Genomic DNA, 23,011 nt, shown 5'->3' with positions numbered 1-23,011 from the left:
CCTTTTAATTTTTACATTTTTAGTTCAACATTGGTATTGTGTGATATGCAAACTTTTTGTTCGGGTTCAGGGCGTGAAACAGCTATTTCTCAAAACTCACGGGAAAGTCAGTTTTACAGGAAAAGTTTCCGTATGGCGCCACCACTTTTTCATTCGAAATAAAATAATATAGTATCTAATTTACCTGATTGATATATCCCTTTTTGTAAAAATGAGTGAAAAAGTGGTGGCGCCATACGGAAAGTTATCCGTTTTACAAAAGTCAAAGTTGAATCTAAAACTGCCCACCGCAATAACAAAACCACACATTAAATTCCAGCTCCAGGGTGATTTACGTGCCTCCCACCCTACCTGCCCCGGCCAGCCCGCCCTAGCTGCCCCGCCTAACCTAACTGCCCCGCCCACCCTAGCAACCCCGCCCACCCTACCCGCAACTCTGTCAATGACGGTCGTAGACGAGGTTCTTTGAAATTTTGCGCTAACAGCAACTTTTGGGGCTGGCCGGCAATCGGGGCTAGGCTGTGAATTGAAGGCGTGTGGGAAGATGGCTTCTCCAAACGAAAGTGCATCCGAAATCTCAGAAAGACAAAGTCCACAGGGAGTTGCTTACTCAAGTTTGACACATTTTATCAACAAAGATGGGCAGCACATCTACACTAAATACTGGGAGCCGTCAGAAGGAACCCAGATAAGGTAAGACAGAGATAACACAAACTTTTGTGGGCGTAATGTGGCGTAATCAGCCCCAACTGTGTGTGGTCAACTATTTGTTTGATCTGAATCCCCTGATTCTCAGAGTTGTCCACGCACAGGTGGGGCTAGGCGTATCACTGATTTCGAAGCTGAGTGATAACGCTTTCACCACAGTCTAACCATAGAGTAAGGACTATATGGTCTAACTCACTCCAACTCGAGATCAGTCATGTCAGTCTCCAATTCTAAAGGAATTACATTGTATTGTATGATATGATTGTTGTTGTTTGTAGCATTGTTTTTGTAATCAGTTGCGATAATCGTAATCGTGTGGCTGTAGTGACCCGTAGTGTATGATTATTAAACTGAATGAAGGGTATCTGAACAGTCAATCACTTTTTTATAATCAGTGTAAAATTCAAAAAGTTCAAAGTACAATTCCAACAACTTTCGTACTACATGTACTACAACAATCATGATCATGACATGTGAAGTAGTAAGTACAGGCTACATTAATATAACCGTACAAAAGTCACGACAGTGAGTAAATAAATACCGTAATCTTCAGCATTCTGTATTTTATTCGATTTCTATAGTGTTACCGCGAATGCAGACGAAGCTATCCGCGCGCACTACTTCTAGAAACTATTAAGGCTCGGAGCCTTTAAAAGTTTTTAGAAGAACGCGCGCGCCACCTGGTGTAAGCTGAATGCCCCAAAATGAATAAAAAGAAACAAGATTTAGGGGTCAGCAAAACACTGGTAGTAGGTCCTGATCCATTATGATATTTTAAGTTTCTTTCAATTGTGTTGAGTATTGAAGCATCTCAAAGAATAGTTGCAATAACGTAACCCTCCTCCCTCCGGCCTTGCGGCCGTCGGGAGGAGGGTTTTGTGTCGCAACTACTCAAAGAAGAAATAATTATTGAGCTATTTTCTTAGTTGGTGCATGAAGCTTTGGTTAGTGTGTAATGTAAGAAATATTAATTTTTTTTTATGGGAGTACACTCTAAAAACAGTGTGATTAGGAAATTCTGTGTAGAAACATTTTACCAAACCTTTGTCTTTGCCTTATCCTTTTCCCTACAGATTTTCCCATTTTTAGCCTGCCTCATTCATTCACTAATTAATCTTTTGTTTTCCCTCTTCCCACCCTTGATATTGTCCTCTGTGTTTCCATCTTCTTGTAGTCAAACCAGCCCCATCCTGTTGAGAGTATACCACTCATCTTATATACCGCCCTCTATTGATAATGTATAAAGCAATTCATGTATACAAAGCAATTACTATGACTCAAAGAGTTCTTAAACAAGTCAAGTAGTCATTGCCTCTTACCTTTGAGTCTCAATCTAATGAACCCATTATAACACTTCCCTCCAACCCCTTCATGTGTCACTATTCATTGTTAATTACCCCCCTTGCTTTTTGTCTGCTTTCTGACCTCTCTGTCTCTCCATGGTCTCTCTCATTATGTTAATTCTCTTTGCTCTATTAGTATTATATTAAAGTATAATTTTGTTGTAATTTTGATTTCTTGATGTTTTGATCGTTCTCATTCAGGGCCATGCTGCACATTGTGCATGGCATGGGTGAACATTGCGAGAGATATGCCAAGATTGCCAAAGAGTGTACAGACAATGGAATCTTTGTGTTTGCTCACGATCACAGTAAGTCTCTATGACCCTTTTCTAGATTCACATTTTTGAAAGTCAAAGTTGTATAAGTTGTCCAGTTCTAACTTGCTTCTGTTTTGTTGATAAATGATCACTTTCGTACAATAAAAGTTACCTCAAGTTGCAGGTGATGTTACATTTTAGGAAAGCATTGGCCAATGTGTTGTTTAAATATTTGTAAGAAGTTTTCCAGGTACATGATGTAGCTGCAGGGGAGATCTTTGCCCAATCTTAGTTTTAACATTATAAAGTGTGCACTGTGACTGGTGCCCCACTAAATTTTTGCTTCTAAAGCACTATTTTATGCTCAAAACAGCTTCATGAATTGGGCCAAGAATCGTTCTACCATGTTTTTTTTGTTGCTACATGTATTTGGAGTTTCTTATCCTTATCATAAAACGGAATAATTCTGCTTATTGGCGCGTGCACTGATGGATGTCTAATGTCAAGTTCTACAGATACACTGAATAAATATATTTCCAGATATTATAGGAAATGAAAGAACAGTTGTCGGAATAGAATCAGCTCATCTGAATTCCTATTGTTTCTGTTTCAGTTATAACTGTGTGAGTATAGAAAGTTCTGTGTAGAAACATGATTTGTCCTTTGTGTTTCCATCTTCTTGTGGTCAAACCAGCCCCTAACTCCTGTTCAGAGTGTACCACTCATCTTATATACTGCCCTCTATTGACAGCATACAATGTATAATGGAACTCATGTACTAGAGCATTACTTACAGTAGACTGAACATGACCCAAAGAGTTCTTAATCAAGTCACGTAGTCGTTGCCTCTTTCCTTTGTTGAGTCTCAATCTAATGAATCCATAACACTTCCCTCCAGCCCATTTATCATGTGTCCACAACTGAGTTCCTATTGTTTCCTTTTCAGTTGGTCACGGGCAGAGTGAAGGACCCAGAGCAGATGTCAAGGACTTCCAATACTTTGTCCGAGATTGTAATCAACACATTGACCTAATGAGAGATAAACACAAAGATGTTCCGTTGTTTATGATGGGACACTCAATGGTAAGTTTGTTAAATGTTATCTCTTAAAACTTAAAAATAATGTACAAACAAACAAAAAGGTAATTAGACTTTGGACCAAATTACCAACTTCCTCCTTGTAATAACTTGTCCATACAACTGTACTGTTTAACTTTTAACAGTCTTATTTAATCATCAGTTTTTAAACATCAACTAGAGTTATGCTCAATAGGTTTTGTGCGATTTTCTCCCCAAAAAGTAATAGGTCTTGAAAACTTGTGTGATTGTAAGAGTTTATGAGTGTTTTCTCTTTGTATTTTAATATGTAGCTGATTTTATATTTGTGTAAAGTGCTTTGAGGTTTTTCGTAAGGCGCTTTACAAAATGTTCATTTATTATTATCTTTGTTGTCTTTGTATTGTCCTCTGTGCGGTATGTTTTGTAGCATTTATTTTCCACTTAAGTTATCATTGTGTGTGTACTTTTTGAAGTGCCTCTCATGATTTTTTTTCTATGTCAGTGTATGTATGCAGGCGATTTTAAACCTCAATTGTTAAACTGGCATCAGGGATAATTAATATTATTTGGTTTTTACCCTTCCACTGATGTGTGTAAGTCACTGTTCACTCAGTACTTTCCCAAGTCCTGTGATGAAAAGAAACACCACACAGGTATACTTCTTGGGTGGATTTGAACCCACTACCTTTGCCATCTTAGAGTAGGACGGGGAATGTACTGAGTATACAGTGCTTAACCTACATCGATTTTAATGGTAAAACCATATGGATTTTTCACTTGGTGCTTATAAATTGTATTTGATTGTGGTTTGCAGGTTTTTGGTACTTCATGTGTTTGAACAATTGTAAATCGTTCTGTTTTAATTTCATATCTTTTTCAATGCTTCGTTTTGGTGGTTTCAATATTTTGTTTTCTTCTTGTATTTCATTGTTGTTTGCAGGTTTTTGGTACTTCATGTATTTGAACAATTTGTAAATCGTTCTGTTTTAATTTAATATATTTTTCAATGCTTTGTTTTGGTGGTTTCAATATTTATTTTTCTTGTTTAGGCCTACTACGAACTAACTTTTAGTTTAGTTTGCTTCAATGTTTAATTACTTGACTTCTTCATGTAGTTTAGGTAATTGTACACTTTATATGAAGTAAAGTTTTTATTGCTTAGGCCTATGTTACATATTTCAGCCACTTTATGGTGTTTTACATTATTGTGTATATTTTGGCTTTTTAATCTCTTGTGTACTTAAAAAAGGACTTTAAAATAGTCTACATGAACTTTGTACATAAATTGTTAAACATATTCTTAGATGAATTCGTGAGAAATAATTTTTTAACAATATTTGATGATTCTTACTGACAGGGTGGAACTATTGGCATATTGCTGGCATATGAGAGACCGTCTTTATTTACCAATACTGGTGTAATCTTAATGTCTCCTGCTATCAAGACTAACCCACAAGTGGTGACCCCATTTAAGGTAGGTTAAAGGTCAAGAGTTCACCAGTTAAGTAAGGTTTTTAATTTAAAGAACATTAATGCTACATTTAAGGTAGGTTAAAGGTCAAGAGTTCACCATTTAAGTAAGGTTTTTAATTTTAAGAACATTAATGCTCCATTTAAGTTAGGTTAAAGGTCAAGAGTTCACCATATAAGTAAGGATTTTAATTTTAAGAACATTAATGCTCTATTTAAGGTAGGTTAAAGGTCAAGAGTTCACAATTTAAGTAAGGTTTTACAAAGATATTGACAAAATAAGGACACTGCCAATATAGGGCTAGATTGCTCAGTTGGTAGAGCGCCGGCAGGTTAATCCGGAGGTCGTTGGTTCGAATCCCACTCCAGTCAATTCTTTGTTCAACCCCAAAAATTGTTTTTAATTTTAAGAACATTAATGCTCGTTACTTTGTCATTAACTTCGTTATTATTTGCTCTTGTTAGGCGTATTAAATTATTAAATTTATTAAATTCATAACCTGATACGTCAATAAATACCATTCAGAAGAAAACTAAATAACCATCCCCTTCAAATAAAGAGTTTTAGTGATAATGTGTCCCATGGCAATTAAAGTGATAGTTATCTGAAGTACCTAGTTATCATTCACTATTATTAAGAAGGGGTTGTTTTTTGCTGCCCGGACGCACGTAATGTCAGTACATGCTGGTAATTATTGTTTTTTGGGGGTTCTGTAAATGTCATTAATAATCCAATGAGTTTAAATGTTGTTGATTGTAGCTCTTTATGGCTAAGGCTCTAGCTGGACTATTCCCTGGAGCAGCTATGGGGAAACTGGAGGCACACATGATGAGCAGGGACCCTGAAGTAGTAAGTAGGCCTACAAATTAAAAAATGCATTTAACACTTGCAATAAGACGGTGAACACCTATACACAATTCTGAATGAATGTGTATACGCCTCTCTTAATACTTATGCATGACGTCATAATTCTTACCCAAAATGAGGCTATGGGCACACGTTCCCCATCACTTGCAGTGGCTGCGCCCATCGCCTCGTTTTGAGTAAGCATTGTGACGTGCCTCATGCATAAATACTAAGAGAGGCGTATGGCACAACAGTACCAGGGTTCGCTCTTCTGGAGGTTGCTATGCTCGGAACCATTTTACATAGCAACTCAACTGTCTCTGTAGTCTACCATGTCTAAGGAATTAAAATGGTTACCGTACATTGTGACTAAGCAAGTCATTGTACCAGGGCCCAATTTCATAGAGCTGCTAAGCACAAAAATTTGCTAAGCGTGAAATTTCTTTCTTGATAAAAACAGGATTACCAACCGCAAATTTCCACTGGATTTTCGGGATAAGCAAACAACAGCTGAATACCAGTAACAAGCATTATGCAACAAAAAGAAATTTGGTTTGTAATCCTGTTTTTATCAAGGAAGAAATTTCATGCTAAGCAAATTTTTTGTGCTTAGCAGCTCTATGAAACTGGGCCCAGACATTTCAAATCTAACTTGCATATATGGCTAGTTACAACAGAATTATCATCAATATAATTAACCTCATTACATGTATGTGCCTATCACGAGTTATGTTCTGTCAATGACATTTTGTCAAATTCAAATCACATCAATCCAATAGTAAGTCTTTCACAAAATATTTAATGTCGCAGGTCAAGGATTATGATGAGGATCCCTTGGTCTATCATGGGGCAGTCAAGGCTCGCTTTGGGACGCAGACGATTGCGGCGATGGGACGTGTGGAGGCAGGACTGGCCGACGCTAAGTGGCCGTTCCTCCTACAGCACGGTGACAAAGACGTCCTTGCCGAAATATCAGGGTCAAAGCTTATGTACGAGAAGTCTCCAAGTAATGACAAGAAATTCACTGTGAGTGTACAACTCATTTATTATTAATGCTTATAGGGCCATATTATGTTTTGTTTGTTTGTTACCATTATAGTTATAATTACAGTTTTATAATTTTTATTTATTATTGTACATCATATTTGGTCTACTGTTTTCAGTATGATAGACTGATTGCACTACCAATGTTTACATCTTGTGAACATTCTCGAAGAATTTCCTAGTTGGTGGAACTGTGTTGACCCATTACTGGCATTGTTCAGCCACCGGCAAGGTCTCAAGGTCTCAAACTCCAGAATATTCTTCAGTGATTTTGAGAAAGAAAAGCCTCGATTAAACAAACAAATGCAACAAAAATCATGTGCTTTTTAACGCACGTTGATATGCAGTACGCCGTGTTTGTTGATGTGTAATACCCGTCTCAGGTCACGCAATGTTGGTAGGGCAATCGGTCTATTAAATATTATCACTGTTAATGTCATTATTAAGTAGGATTTGAAACTTTACATGGTGGAAATACGATATAGAAAGGTTTGCAGTAACACCATGTAATGACTATCTCTAATGAGTTGGGGTGGTTCTGAAAAGAACTGTTGGTTTCAACTCGACGTTTCGATCAGTATGCTCTGATCGTCTTCTGGAGAAAGAAGAACCACCCCAACTCATTAGAGATAGTCATTACATGGTGTTACCGCAAACCTTTCTGTATAATGTCATTATTCTTATTATAAACCATGGTATCACCATTTTCCTCAGGTCTATGAAGGTCACTACCATGAACTTGACAAGGAGCCTGGAGATGATGGGCAGAAAGTCATCAAGGAATTAGTAGACTGGATCCTTGAAAGACTGCCAGCATGAAACAACTCATCATAAGATAGGTACCATATGGCCTGTCAACTAATGGTAAACTGGTAAAGTGACTAACCTGGCATTGACCATGTGATTATAACTTCATTGAAATGGCCGGTAGTATGTGGAGAAGACCAAATTATTTAGTCAATTTGTACAAAGGACCTATGCATTTAAATCATGCAACTATTAACATGTGGTGATGGGAACGGACACTTATAAGGGACTGTCCACCGCATAGTCCCTTGATAACTGTAAAACTTAGAAACCCACATCCGCTTAAACACTCAGGGATCTGTAAATTATACATTTGGTTTGTGGTAACACCATGTATATATCTTCATGCCAGGAGAGTTTGTTCTGAATAGAACTGTCTTGCTATATATTCTACTACCGCAGAGTAGATTTATCGATTGTTCAGAAGACTTCTCTGTTTTGAAAAGAACTGTCCTGCTTTTTAACTACTACCTGGGCGAAAGGTATAGAAAATAAGCTGTGACTACTACTTAAAGGATCGTTATAAACTGCACTGCTGCGGAGTGAGTTCTTAAACTGGTCTGTAAATTGCAATGTGAATTTGTGTCATAAATGAACTCTCTAAAAAGAAATATGTATACTGTACTACATGTGATTTGATTCTTGAGTTTTGGGAATTGATCGCACCTCAGCTGTTGGTAATGCTCTCTGAAATAAACAACTGTACCAACAGTAAAGTTGTTTACCAGTACTTGATTTATTTATACATGTGGCATTTTTATTGTGATAAAATTAAACACACTGCAGGGTAGCCTCGTTCCCACAGCACACATGGCAGCCTCGTTTCCCATGGGTAACGCAGCATATCGATCTCCTAGTCTCTTATCCTTTGAAAAGAAAGCTTGACAAATGATTCCATTTGGCCCCCGAAAGCGACTGCTTTGGGCGTGTGCTAATGGGGCACCGAGTCATTTAACTTTATATACTTTAGATCAGTGATGTTTCCAAAAGAGTTCTTTACATGTTTGGTTGTACCTGTAGGGTTACTACTAAAGTTTGTCTTATATTATTTTGTGCCAGTGGAAAGTTTTCTGAGAAACTGTGCCGGTAACGTTTGTTGCAATTTGTATGGTGTACTTTTAAAGCAATACTTTTATCAGGGAATAAAGATGGTATATAGCAAATTGTCATCCGTTGGTAAAAGTTGACATTGCTCAAATTATTTACCTATTCTTTATGTTAAGCAAAGAGCTGAAATTAATAACTGTACCACCCAGAGGAGTTTCACTCAACTTACTATATATATACATTGCGAAAATATTACTTGCGAAAAATAGACTTAGCAGTTGCAAGCTGCTTGTCAACTAAGTAAAAGGGTCTATGGTACGAACGAACAAAATAGTTAATGGTCTTACGTTTCAATCAGAGCGGAGTCTAGTCTTAAAGAAAGACTTTTCAATGGTCAAAAGGGCAGCTATTTTTGCAACTTTTATTTTTGTATGTTTCTGTATTACACAAGCACAAAACTCAAAGTATTTATTACAAACTAAAGCATTTTTATAGCACAAAGAGGCATGTTTGTCAAAAGGTTATTGACTATCATGTTTATTATCAAGTGAAAAACCAAAAGGGAAACTGACTGGGTAAGAAAGTATATAAAGAGATATCTAAAAAGTTATTTTGTATTATTAACTTCGTGCAAAGGTTTGAATTCTTTATTGTGGAAACCTAAGTGCCACATCGAATTGCAATCCAAGTTATGGAAGTATAAAGTTATAGAAGTATTCTACTAATAAGGTATTAGATACCATTTTTATCAAATGTATATTAGTGTATATTTTCACTTTCTAAAAAAATGCACAAAATAGTAATAATAACCTCAGTCTTATTTGTATATTTTGTTTGTTGGTCTTTCCTAAAATATTAACTTGGCTTTAATATTTTCTTATAAAGGGTCTTATCATTCCAAGCATAGATCTGAATACCTGTAGAAAATAATATAATGAGTGTCTTGGGAGCGGGATGCTCTTTTATCTGATAGTGTGCTTGCAATAAACAGGGTTTGCATGCAATTCACATTCAAGTATCTCTCTTTAGAATAATTTGTACAAAAAACCCACAATTTTTCATGTACACTTTAAGGGGGAGGGAAGGGGTATTGAAAAAGTGTACTGACACATTACAGGACTAATGGAACAATCATTAATGCTATCAGGTTTTGTTTTCAACACAAATAGTAATGCTCTGGCGATGTGCTTTTGCACATCGTTAGCCCGAACAAGGCAATTTATTCAGTATCTTTGGAAAGTGAAGCTTTTGCAATATTTGGTGAACAGGGTTTGGCTAAATCTGAAAAATGTAACAAACTGAAATCATACCTCAGGGCCCAGATTCAAAGCTTTGCTTATTACCGTAAGCAAAGAATCGGCGCTTGCGGAAGCAGGGAATGCCACACTTATGTCAGTTGTATTTCATGGGTTAGCAGGCAATTTGGGTTATGCGTGTACCTACTTTACACTACTAGGCATTCTGCACTTGCACAGCTAGCGCAAAATTTTGCACTAGCATGTTTGCAGAGAATGGTGATCCTAAGCGCAGAATTCGGCGGTAAGCATGAAATTGAGCCCAGGTTGTGTGACCCCAGGATCTTTGTATGTATAACTTATTATGTTGTATTGAGTATGACGTCACCGTTCAAATATCTGCCCTACAACATGGCGTATGTGCATGCATGTGCCGTAGAAATCAAACTGGGAATGCTACGTGCTTCATTGATGTACGCGTTTGGGCGCGCACACGGTTTGCCCTTCAAGATGGCGACTTTCATAGCAAAAAGGGGGTTATTCAATATGGTCTATTCAGGAAAGTGTTGAATAATGTAACAAATCTATGTATGTATATTTATGTTGTTATAAATCTTTATGTGACAAGCAGTTTGTATACTGATGTACAATTGCTGTACATTTGTTCATTGAAATTTCATTCAACTGGAATATACTTTTGTAAACAAGACAATATTTTTGTAAACAAAAACAAATACACCTCTTATTAAAATTCAATTGGATCTGTTTATTTTTCGACTTCATAAGGAAAATATTGCAAAGAATACAAAACACATTTTGTTAAATAAATCACTAATTTGTTTGAAAGTCGGTTCACAAAATACATCAAAAGTTCATTTAAAAAGCAGATGAAATAAATGTTTTTGCGCAAATAAAGATAACATAATATGCAAATGAATTTTTAAAAAAAGTAGAGTGTCATGGATGGGTGGTTTAGAGCATCGAATTCAAGTTCCGGTGCGTTTTCACCGGAGTGTGGGTTCGAATCCCGGTCGTGACACTTGTGTCCTTGAGCAAGATACTTTACTATAATTGCTTCTCTTCACCCAGGGGTATAAATGGGTACCTGCGAGGGTAGAGGTTGATATTGTGAATGAAAAAGCCACAAGCGCCTTACAGGCAGCTCAGGGACAAGGGAGCTGAGAAACATTAAAGGGATGTTAATGGCCCAATGACGAGGGCACTAATCATGATACGGTTATTGTGAAATGCGCTATATGAGAATTTGTTATTATTATTTTTATTATTACTTCCGAGTTACTGCAAAATAACTTACTTGAATGAAAGTACATATTATTCCCAAGTACCCAGTGAAGTGCTTCAGTGAAAAAGGTGATTTTGTGTCATTTTTAAGTGATGGTTGGCCGCCCAACATTTAAATGTGTGAGTTTTAATTTAATAAGATCTGACAGTTTAAAATCATCACCATTTAATTCATCACCCTGATCAATGGCTTCAGGGATGAAGCCTTTCACAGTCATCGGAAAAGCACACTATTCTATGCAGCAAGGGTGTTGTTTTACCTTCAATTATTTTCTTGCAACTTAAGTGACCAATTGAGCCCACATTTTCACAGGTTTATTTAAAGCATATGTTTGGAATGTACCAAGTGAGGATGCTCGTTTTTGACAAGTATCCTGCCTTTTAGTTTGTTTTGATTCATTATGATAATTGTAAGATTGTATCACTGTTAAGGTGTTGTCAAGATCACTAACTGTATAGACGATGTGACCTCTGACGTCACACGAAAACCATAACATGATTCGCGTGCATACCGCCGGGAAAAACCTTTGTGTTTTGGCAGCCAGCTAGAAAGTGTACGCAATCTTACTATGACTATGCTACTCAGTGCCCGGCGAAACATGACGTATATAGTGTTTTGTCAACAGAGGTTTGAATGTAAACATAGGTCACATCGTCTATACATGTATATAGGATTATAGCTGTTTAAAAAAGCAGTGGTAATCATTTTATACTTAAAAAAGATATAATTCTTTTGTGGCTTACCTTTACTGGTGAGTAAGCAATAAATTGATTTGACATGGGGACAATTTTGTTATAGTTTTGTATTCTGAGTACAATGCAAAATATGGTGATTTCATTGATTCAACTACAACGATTGGACTCCCTAAAATATTTGACTGGGAAAACCTTAAAGGCAGTGGACACTATTGGTAGATGTAAATACTCAAAATAATTATGAGCATAAAACCTTACTTGGTAACCAGTAATGGGGAGAGGTTGATAGTATGAAACATTGTGAGAAACAGCTCCCTCTGAAGTGACGTAGTTTTCCAGAGAAAGGTAATTTTCCCCGAATTTGATTTCGAAACCTCGGCTTGAGAATTTGAGGTCTCAAAATCAAGCATCTGAAAGCACACAACTGCGTGTGACAAGGTTTTTTTTCCTTTCATTGTTATCTTGCAACTTGACAACACATTGAGCTGAAATATTCACAGGTTTGTGATTTTATGCATATGTTGAGATACACCAGCTGTGAAGACTGGTCTTTGACAATTAGCAATAGTGCCCAGTGTCTTCAACTAGACAGCTCATTCACTTGAAAACTTTTGTGTGATTTTTTTTGCCATTCAGAATTCCAAAACAACTGTATATCTCACCAGGGCTGCAGGTAGCTACAGGTAGCTATACCTGTAATGAACAAAACTAATCAAATAAATGAATAACATAAATATAATAAATACAAATTAAAAACTAGAAACTAAAAAAATTAAAGTTAAATGTACTTCTCACCAACTATAAACTATAAAAATCTTTTCAAATATTTAAATTTTGTCGAGACCGCCAACATAGGGCTAGATAGTGCAGTTGGTAGAGCGCCGGTACGTTAATACGGAGGTCGTTAATTCGAGTCCCACTGGTGTCAATTTTCTTCGTTCAACCGTAAATAAGATAAAGTACAGTTACATGTTCTTCAGTTATATGTACTTCTGAGTTTTTGATATATATATATATATACATATACATGTACAAAATATTAATTTGTATTACTTATCGTAGTTAAGTAAGATGCTCCTATAATTTTCAGGACACTCTAGATTACAATTCTTTGATAACTTTCCATATATCAAAATATTAAATTCAGCATAAATAGGTAAACATAGAATTTGTACACATAAACCAGAACAAATATGTCGTAGCATATCCAAATATTGGATGCAAAATGAGTGCATTGTCACAGTATATCAGCAGAATGTGGGTTCGAGTCCCGGTCGCGACACTTATGTTCTTAAGCAAGACACTTGTTGGGGAGGTCCTTTGTGCTCTACCGACCAGGCTTCTGATGAATGATACCCAAAATCCGTATTGACTGTCAAGGGGGTAACCTGTTTCAGCCCCAGGAGTAGGTGGCAACGGCCCCTGGTAAAGATAGTTAATTTGTAGTCCACATCTTGAAGTGGACTTCAACCCTTTTGTGTTTGCCGTCTTGCTTAAAAACCAAAACAATTTGAAGTCTCCCCAGTGAACTCTTTCTGTCTGAGTTTATTTGATTGTTATCCCAAACCTCTAGCAGTCCAATCCAAGCCTCAGTAATAGTAGATCAATCATATGTAATGAGTGCTGTGCCTCAGACACCTCGCTAAACGTCTGCACTAATCTTGAGATGTGGTGTCGGATCTCATCGATGATAATGATAGAGTCCGTCTCCTGTCTGTCTTTGATCTCCGCTGCGTCCTCCAAGATTATTTTCTCAAACTCTTCTGACTCGATGATCTGTTGGAAATTAAAACATACACTTGGATGGTTAAAATTCAACTTCCAAGTCCGAGATGTTCACCTTTTCGGCATCTAATTTGTGTGTCACGATCGTAATTTGTTTTCTCTTAACATCTTTATAACCTTCATTCTTAGTGCAGCAAATATCTTCTTCAATTATTAAAATCTAATCAATTTTGAGTTGACAGATAACTCTCCCTCCTGTGGCAGCAGCTTCCATACATTAAAACATAACAAGCCATTAAGTCTTTCAAAAATCTCTCAAAGCGCAACATGATGGAATGTCAAAGGCACTTACCAAACTTTTCCCCCTTCTTTTTCTGTTTCTTTTTGTTTGTACTGCAATTAGCGCACTGAGCGCCTTGTTAGGGAATTTGGGCATCATAAAATTTGATACAAAATTCTGTTATTATTTTTAGTAAACATAGTAGATTATTATTTCACAGCTGAGTGGACTCAGCTGTAAAATGCAAGTACTACCTGAGGAGGTATGAAATCAGCTTAGAGGATCGAGGGGACTTCTTGTTTAAAGGCACTATTGGTAATTGTCAAAGACCAGTCTTCTCTCTTGGTGTATCTCAATACATGCATACAATAACAAACCTGTGAAAATCTGAGCTCAATCGTCATCGAAATTGCGAGATAATAATGAAAGAAAAAAACACCCTTGTCACACGAAGTTGTGTGCATTTAGATGGTTGATTTCGACACCTCAAGTTCTAAATCTGAGGTCTCGAAATCAAACTCGTGGAAAATAACTTCTTTCTCGAAAACTCTGCACTTCAGAGGGAGCCGTTTCTCACAATGTTTTATACCATCAACCTCTCCCCATTACTCATTACCATGTAAGGTTTTATGCTAATAATTATTTTGAGTAATTACCAATAGTGTCCACTGCCTTTAATGAATAACAAGACAAGGTCTCAAGAACAAATGTACACAACAAAGTAGATATATCAGTGTTGCCACTATGCAATGCCCAAAAGCCACATTCAAAGAAAGCAATCTGTTTTTTTTTCTAACAACCTTCTGACGCCATGCTCACCTTGTCTAAGTTCTTAGCGATGTACTCGGTGCACTGATCTTCCAGTTTGGTTAGATTGAACATTCTGGATACTCTCAGCACTGAGATGACATTATCCGCTGTTAGATGCCTGTAAATCTCATTAGCACAGACTAGCTTCAGACCAGGTAGGAGGTATAGATCGGCTATGCATAGAACATCGTAACTTGTGTCTTCTGTCAACTGCAATTAAACGGTAAAACATGGGTGTTATGATCAGATGCCTAAAACCTTCCATGTGTTCCCTTTAAATCTCTCTCTCTAATCGACCGAGGTCGGAATCATGTTGAGATTTGCCCGTCCTTGGCTATCCATCATTAGGTTGGGAGGATCAGCTGGCCCATGTTGATAGCAACTACATGTTTATAGCTGAGCTTCTGTCTTCACATTTCCTCCTTCCATGTTTTGGTGACCAGGTCATAAGCTGAGAGACAGCCGTCGATTTCACAAAACTCTTCCTAACTTAAGACTAATCTTAGGACTTAGGACGAGTTCCAACCCAGCACTGTAGCAAGCACCCCTTAAGATTAATCCTAAGTTAGGAAGAGTTACTCGAGATAAGACGAGTCCTAACTCTTTGTGAAATCGACGGCTGGTTCTTTGGTGTTTACATAAAGGGCTAATATTATTATTCACAGTTTCAGGTTTAGTTTTGTTTCAAAAAAGGGAGTACAAAACATGGGAAAACTTAAAAAAAAAAAATGAATAATACTTTTTAGTCTGGGGAGGTCAGACAAGAAGCTGGGTGTCTTTTATAGAGAAGTGTTTATTACCTGGACTTTCTCTGTGTACATGTAATAGACAACTTTAGCGAAGATCTGCGGTGAGATGTCATGAAGTGTGATGGTGGGTAACGAGTAGTGATTATCTTGAGCAATCTCTGAGAAGTGATCGGAGAGTAAGGCTCTGAAATACTCGCTACGACCACAGAAGAACACCTGAATAACCAACACAGAGAGAGGGTACTAGTATGTTTTCTTATATCCAATTATTTGTCAAGAAATAAAGTACAGGAAGTTTAAAGCCATTAAACACTTTCGGTAAAACAGTATTGTCCAAGTCCCACACTTCGTGTATCACAAGTTATGTATAGAATAACAAACCTATGAAAATTTGGGCTCAATCGGTCATCGGAGTCGGGAGAAAATACCGGGAAAACCCACTTTGTTTCCGCACGTTATGCCGTGTCATGACATGTGTTTAAAATAAATCCGTAATTGTCGCTATTGAGAACTGATATTGTTTTAATGTTTTCTCAAAAAGTAAAGCATTTCATGGAACAATATTTCAAGAGAAGTCTTTCACTGTTACCTTCTGTAAACCCTGTAAATTATTTGTAATTCTGTGAACTTTTTTTTGTTTTTCTGTAAGGGCTTTAAAGCCATTGGACCCTTTCGGTAAACAGTATTGTCCAAGGCCCACACTTCGTGTATCACAACTTCTACATGTATACCAAATAACAAACCTGTGAAAATTTAGGCTCAATCGGTCATCGGAGTCCGGAGAAAATAACGGGAAAACCCACCCTTGTATCCGTGCGTTTTGCCGTGTCATGACATGTGTTTAAAATAAATCCATAATTCTCGTTAACGAGAATTGATATTGTTTTACTGTTTTCTCAAAAAGTAAAACATTTCATGGAATAATATTTCAAGAGAAGTATTTCACCACTACCTTCTGTAAACCATGTAAGTTATTTGTAAATCTGTGATCATTTTTTCTTTTTTTTGCTGTACCGAAAGGGTCCAATGGCTTTAATGAGTGTATACAATGTACATAACAATTTGTGGTGAAAAAAAGTGACTTGGGTGGGATTAGAACCTGCAAAATTGCGTGTCGGTGCTCTTACAACTGAGCTACATGTAAATACAATTGGTGCTCATTGGCAATCTCCCTATTGACTGCGTCAAACTTATATCTGTCAACATTTCAGCTGAATGAGTTTGAATTTTATTGAGTCATTACAATAGTTAAAAGGCATATACAATTTTTAAAATGCACACCAACATATCAAAACCAAATAATATTAACAGACAGCACCCTACTGTTCTGAAAATGACTAATTAAAAGGTACGAACACTAGAACATTTCGGCAACAGCCATTTCAGCTACATTGAGGTCATCATGCCACCGTCTAAGAGTTAAAATGATGACGCAACTGTGGAAAATACACACCTTTGTATATGTGTGGGCGCCCAAAAGTCAAGTGACGTCATGTTCATAGGGTTCATTCAGCTGCTTACCTTGTGGCAAAAGAAGAGCTGATCCATAACAGAGAAACAAACATCAGCAAACGGTGGCTGATCCTGGTCCTCACCACAGAAGGGTAAAATACCGGGCCCATAAAACTGCAAAGATCCAATAGGTAACAATCAAGTGAAAATGAAAAAAAGGCAGTCCATCTACTGTCTGACTGTTCAAGCTATCCACTGCGTATTTGAATAAATACCTGTGACTGATTGATGGAGAGATCATGTTAAAACATGCAATAATCGTTTTTGTTACGCACAAGACTTGCACATGCAGTCTATTCACCTATTCCAAGACCTTGTCCATTTTGAGGGCAAAAAAACCCAATGATGGGTCTAGCATACAGTCATCCAATACAGATGCTCTTGTACATACCTGACAAAGATTCTGTGGAACTGCAAAGTCTGCAAGAAATTGCAACTGATCTTGCAAAAATGTAGAGCCTTGCTGTGGTACGACCGTCACCATGGATACATGGATGCCTGGCTTACTAGGGACTGATGAAAGGAATATAACTTGACTAAAAGGCGCTAACCTGGACATGCTTTCAATATTGTTTCTGACAAACAGGCTGTACTGTGACAAATACACGAGACAATTGTGCATACTCCCCACCAAGGAGCTGAGATGGTTTAGGAATGAATTAAGGCCCAGTGACCAGGGGGAATGATGTTGGAAGCGCTTTGAGACGCACTCCGGGAGTGAAAAGTGCATTATAAAAATGGGTTATTATTTGTTCAATATAATGAAATCGTTTTCTACAACCTCATGATGATCTTAGCTACATCTACCGGGGTAACACAAATTCAGATTAACGGATTTGGTACAGTTACAACATACATCATAAATGTACTCATCATAAGGAGAGTTATCGCTACAGTGCTGCCCATGTTAATAATGTAAGTCTACCTACCATATTGCATGATGGTGCGCAGGCTGGTTTCTAGTTGCATAATGAGCTCAGGCATTTGGCACTGTTTGGCAAATCTTACACAGTCTTCGTACAAATCCAAATGGACCTCCAAGTAGCCTGATGAGGGAGTGGGTGGGAGGAAGAAGAGGATGAGATAATTGGGTTATTTCTCATATATAAAGGAACAACATCTGGCTTAATTTATGGTGTTAATAACAAGGAAGATAAAGGTGTTTGTTTGAAACCCTGTTTGAACTGTTAGTCACTTTTGCTGTGAGTTTTGGAACAACTTACCTGTATAGACGTACTGCAAGATAGCTGTAAATGCTTGGGGTCGTACCTGTGGACATGGTGGATAGAAAAAGAATGTGCCTTGTTTGTATTTTTGCTTCTTTAAAAGTTGACTCTATTAAGAAACAACTGTCACGTAATATGAAAAGTTGCATCTTCTTAAGGTGATCTCCTGGCTGCCACTTCCGAGCTTGATTGTAAGCTTGGGTGTGATATATCCCTTGCTATCAGTTAACGTTGAACGGCTTACTGCCAACTTATGGGCTAGATAGCTCAGTTGGTAGGGCACCTGCACATTCATCCCGAGGTCAGAGGTTTAAATCTCATTCTAATCAATTTCTTTTAAGCCATCATCGAAACTACAGCTTGGGCTTGGGTTATAAGACTCTGTCGGTTATTAGAAGACTTACGCTTTCCGTACCGGGCTTTAATCAAGTGGAAAGAGTCCAGCCATTGATTTCACAAAACTCTCCCTAACTTAGGATTAATATTAGGACTAAGGACGAGTTCAGTAAGACGTTACAACACATTGAACCCGTCCTAAGTTAGGACAGGTTACTCATCCTAACTCGAGATAGGACTAATCCTAGCGTTTGGTGAAATCGGCTGCAGCTCAAGCTCAAGCCCAAGGTCCAAGCCCTGATCTCAAAGACCTTTGTTCTCACAACTTTCTGCTTAACTTATATACCATTGGTATTATGCACAGCAAGAACACCGTTCTCAGTCACCCTTGTCATACAGAATAAAATAAATGGAGTTGAATTGAAGTGTATGAATTTTACTTACCACAGTATGCTTGATGTGAATGGTGCTCTTATACTGCCATTTTGTCTCTAACATATCAGCAAAGTAGGGACTTCTAGCGTGAAGGATACACCGATGGGCTGGGAATGTCTCCTCGTGGACCACGAAGCAAATATCTTCATAGCAATTCCCTTCAAGAACCCTGGATGCAATGAATCAAAGAAATGGCATGACCTACCCCAATTCAAACATTAAGACCATTTAAAAAAAATAGCATTCGTATTTTTAAAAGTGTTGATCTGTGACCAGATAGCACTGCACAAGCTCTCAATGCTGTGGCTAAGTGTTGGCTAACTATCAAAGGACAACTTTTTGAACTTTTTATTCAAACGATGCAATTTCATACTATCCCATATGCTTTTATGTGTTTGAATCTCATCTTGTTTTCAGTTCAACTATATAGAAAAACCAACAAAAACTTAATACCTTCTTAGAAATTCTTGGTAGCCATCCCTGCGTGCTTTCCCTGTTGTAACAGCCTTCCGTGCTTTCAGTATATCTCTGATTTCGTCAGTGAGGGCCCCATACAAGCAACGCTCCCCATCAAATGTCTTGGCTTCACACAAGGCTCCTTTGTACATAAATAACAATACAAGTTGAAGAGCAGCATTTGCTTTTCTGTTCAATAAAAGAAGCCTTAAAAAAATAAATAGTCATTTGGTTGAGAACGCAAGCTTTGCATAGGACTGGATGTCACACTCTCGAGCAGTGAGCCATGAAATTTGACCCTGATGTGCAGTGGGGCAGTACCACTCATAAAATGCATAAGAACCAAGAGGGAATTTTAAAATAGCAAGGATGATCACGTTTATCAGTATTTATTATGCACCTTTTCAAGCCAAATAGGCACCTCAAAGTTTCTTACAATATTGGTATCCATATTCATCAAGCCCCAAACACTCCTGACACCCCCTCAACTCCTTGAGAGTATGCAGCACCGGCAGCTAAATGAGTGCATAGGCTGCTAGTGCTTGTCACTCACATCAACAATCTCTACCAACCACAAGGTTTATCGCGAATAGCAAAACATCAAGAGAGGGCGCTGTTGAACCCACACAAAGATACAGGCGATGCGTGCACGAGTGGTGCATGACAACATACACCGCATAGCAAACTGCCCAATCTGCCTACTCACAACGCATTGCCGTCTGAATCGCAATAAACCTTATTGCAAACGCAGGTTCCCAGTTACTCATAAGTGATGAAAAGCAATTATAGTAAAGTGTCTTAGCAGTTTCTCAAAGGGCACAAGGCTCATGAGTGAGATTGAAACCAACACTTTGATGACTTAGCAATCAGAATTTAAAAACTATTGACATAAGAACATTATCTTAAACAGCAAATATTTTCAAACAATTCGCAATCTATAATTTATGTATGGAATCTGTAATGATCAGATGGTTAATGGACTTGGGCTTTAAACCCAACAAAGTAATTTGTTGGTTTTTATTTTTTAAATCATGAGGCATACTGAAGAACTTATTTTTACCATTATCCAGCAAGTAATTCACCACTTCCTTTTGCCCACAAAGACAGGCGTAGTACAGCAAGGTACTGTCCCAATTATCTCGGCTGTTCACATCCACTTCTTTTGTCTCGACAAGGAACCTGATGAGAAAAGGAAATAATGTTTAAGATATTGGCTAATCATGATTTTATCCCTGCGAGATGAATAATGTTGGGTACAATGACTTCCTTATAGTCACAAGATGTGTCGCTTACAATTTTTAATTTCTCAGATTATTGGGACCACAAGAATAAGGTTTATCGCCAATAGCAAAGTATCAAGAGAGGGTGCTGTTGAACCTACACAAAGGTATAGGCGTTGCGTGCGCGAGTCATAGAAACTGCATAGAAACCGCCCCATATTCCTTCCCACAACGCATTGCGGTTCTGCCTCGCGATAAACCTTATTGCAAGATAGGACAGTGAGTGGGCTAGAACACTGCACAGCAAGTTACACTGATTATAACCCCATGATTCCTTACCACAGGGACTGTATGCATGATTACAATAAGTTAGACAATGTGCCCTCTGGCATCAGTGAAATCAAACGTTAAATTCCTGCTCGCAGATGTTATATGACCCCCATAAATCTGGATAAGGTGTAATATTACAGGTCAAATCCCCTTTTACCTATGTCACTTTAGTCGTCACTCTTTAAAGGAACACGTTGCCTTGGATCGGACGAGTTGGTCAAAACAAAAGCGTTTTTAACCGTTTTATATATAATGCATATGGTTGAAAAGATGTTTTAAAAGTAGCATACAATGATCCACACAAGTTTACCTCCAAATTGCGTGGTTTTCCTTCTACTGTGCGAACTATCACCGTCGGCCATTTATGGGAGTCAAAATTTTGACCCCCATAAATGGCCGACGTGTTAGTCGACGAGGTAAAAGGAAAACCACGCAATTTCGAGGCATGTTTGTGTGGATCATTGTATTCTACTTTTACAACATCTTTCTACCCATATGCATTTTATAAAAAACGGTTACAAACGTTTTTCAAAGACCAACTCGACCGATCCAAGGCAACGTGTTCCTTTAACTAACAACATGATGCGTGCCTACCAGCATGTTGATTTCAACGCCGCTTATAGACGTAAACAAAGAGAGTCTGTACTTACTGTAGCCTGGACAAGTCCCCGGTCTTGCAGCAGTGGAAGGTTTCCTTCAGATCAGCTCGGTAGGTGGACATCTTCTGTGGACTTTAGTCAAAGAGTCGTCTGAAACTAAAAGATCAGTGATGAAGCTCAAGGTCATAAGGGAAGGTTTCCGCATTGATCATGTTGATGATTTTCAGACACATGAAATCTAGGAAAATTAACCGTAATATTATTGAAAGGATGGTTAGACCATAATAGACTGGTTTGTGTACACACTGCTGTAGCCCCACTTGTGTGGTCAAGGCTAGGATTCGTCAGCTAGCCATGACCAAGAAGTGACCATGGGGCGCTACTTCTTAACTTGTGATTGCACTTTGACTGTGAGTGTGACAGTGCTCACTTATCAATATCAAATTGTGCATTACTCGTTATTCATAAATACCTCAGACAGTTTCGCTATTCCTATTGCCAATAGTATTGGTGGAGAGCGCGTCACGTGGGTGTTACTGTGTATAAACCTTTGTTTATGACCAGCAAAAAGTGTTGAACATGGGCGTGACATGCGAGTTTGCACCTGTGCTTATAAGACAGTTTCTTCATTCCTATTGTATTGTTTTTTTATTGGTCAAGAGCAACGGCTGAAACAGTTGTGCCACATCACGTGATACGCGCGACGCGCACAGCATTCCCTTATAAGAAGTTGTATACCCGAGGGCAGCAGAGGGCTTTACCATTTTTGCATTTATTTTACTTTTTGACCAAAAAGTGATGATGTTTTTGACCGAAAAGGTATTGAATGAATGGGAATCAAAGTGTGTTGAATCGGTTTTTAACTAGTGGTTTAAACCCGCTGAGGCCTGGTTCTTTATAATTTACCTCGACTTCATCTCAGTAAAACTATCAAGAACCAGGCCTCGTTGGGATTTAACCACTAGTTGAAAACCTCTTCACCAAACATTGATTCCCTTATTAATATTATATTATGCAATACATTACACATTGACAGCAACAATCAACAATATAGCAATATCAAGGGAATGTTGTATTAATCGGTGTCATTAACATCTGATTGTTCTACGTAAACCAGAGGAAATATACAAACATTATTGAATAGAATTTTCTATATTCTACTATTGATGATCACGATTATTTGTAGAAAATTGTTCACACAAAAAAATGTCATTCCACTTACCTGGGATTCGGCGTATGCCAGTGACTTCACTATGGAGAGCCATGATCGTCAACAAATTTAAAATCGTTTTTCTGGCATGTACAATTTTAAAAGATAATAATAATTAAAAATGATCCAATTTAAAAAGATTTGGTACTGATAAGGCAAATTTTACTTATGTTTGACGACATGTAAACTTGTATGATTTTTTGGAGTGACTGCCATACAGAATTATATTTTCTTGTTTATTTTTGAATTACAAGGCGCTCTATACTAAATTATCTCAGCTAGGTGCACTGTTATTGTCAATTCTTCAC

General features: G+C 37.7%; 2 protein-coding genes across 3 annotated transcripts; one reads left to right on the top strand and one right to left on the bottom strand.

The window, feature by feature from the left end:
• The first annotated feature begins 479 nt into the window (after positions 1–479).
• On the top strand, positions 480–9,590 carry LOC139954170 (monoglyceride lipase-like). The gene is made up of 7 exons (XM_071953869.1): positions 480–693; positions 2,253–2,359; positions 3,255–3,391; positions 4,725–4,841; positions 5,598–5,687; positions 6,495–6,710; positions 7,443–9,590. The coding sequence occupies exons 1-7, from the start codon at positions 545–547 to the stop codon at positions 7,545–7,547; spliced, it is 921 nt and encodes a 306-aa protein (XP_071809970.1). The 5' UTR covers positions 480–544; the 3' UTR covers positions 7,548–9,590.
• A 139-nt stretch (positions 9,591–9,729) lies between these two features.
• Positions 9,730–22,736, bottom strand: LOC139954169 (ankyrin repeat and BTB/POZ domain-containing protein 1-like). Of its 2 annotated transcripts, none has more exons than XM_071953868.1 (12): positions 22,716–22,736; positions 21,545–21,649; positions 20,405–20,523; positions 19,342–19,486; positions 18,898–19,057; positions 18,115–18,160; positions 17,821–17,937; positions 17,283–17,404; positions 16,901–17,005; positions 15,431–15,595; positions 14,640–14,840; positions 9,730–13,591 (listed from the first exon to the last, which is right to left on the bottom strand). In XM_071953868.1, exons 2-12 carry the CDS (start codon positions 21,613–21,615, stop codon positions 13,385–13,387), a joined length of 1,458 nt encoding a protein of 485 aa, XP_071809969.1. In that variant the 5' UTR covers positions 21,616–21,649; positions 22,716–22,736; the 3' UTR covers positions 9,730–13,384. The 2 variants fall into 2 exon arrangements, with proteins under 2 accessions (XP_071809969.1, XP_071809968.1); XM_071953867.1 differs by lacking the exon at positions 22,716–22,736 and adding an exon at positions 22,626–22,683.
• Positions 22,737–23,011: the final 275 nt, after the last annotated feature.

This window comes from Asterias amurensis, chromosome 2 (genome assembly GCF_032118995.1).
Source record: "Asterias amurensis chromosome 2, ASM3211899v1".
In the NCBI taxonomy this organism is placed as follows: domain Eukaryota; kingdom Metazoa; phylum Echinodermata; class Asteroidea; order Forcipulatida; family Asteriidae; genus Asterias; species Asterias amurensis.
Note: the sequence above shows the minus strand (reverse complement) of the source record. Positions and strands in the feature narration are given on the sequence as shown.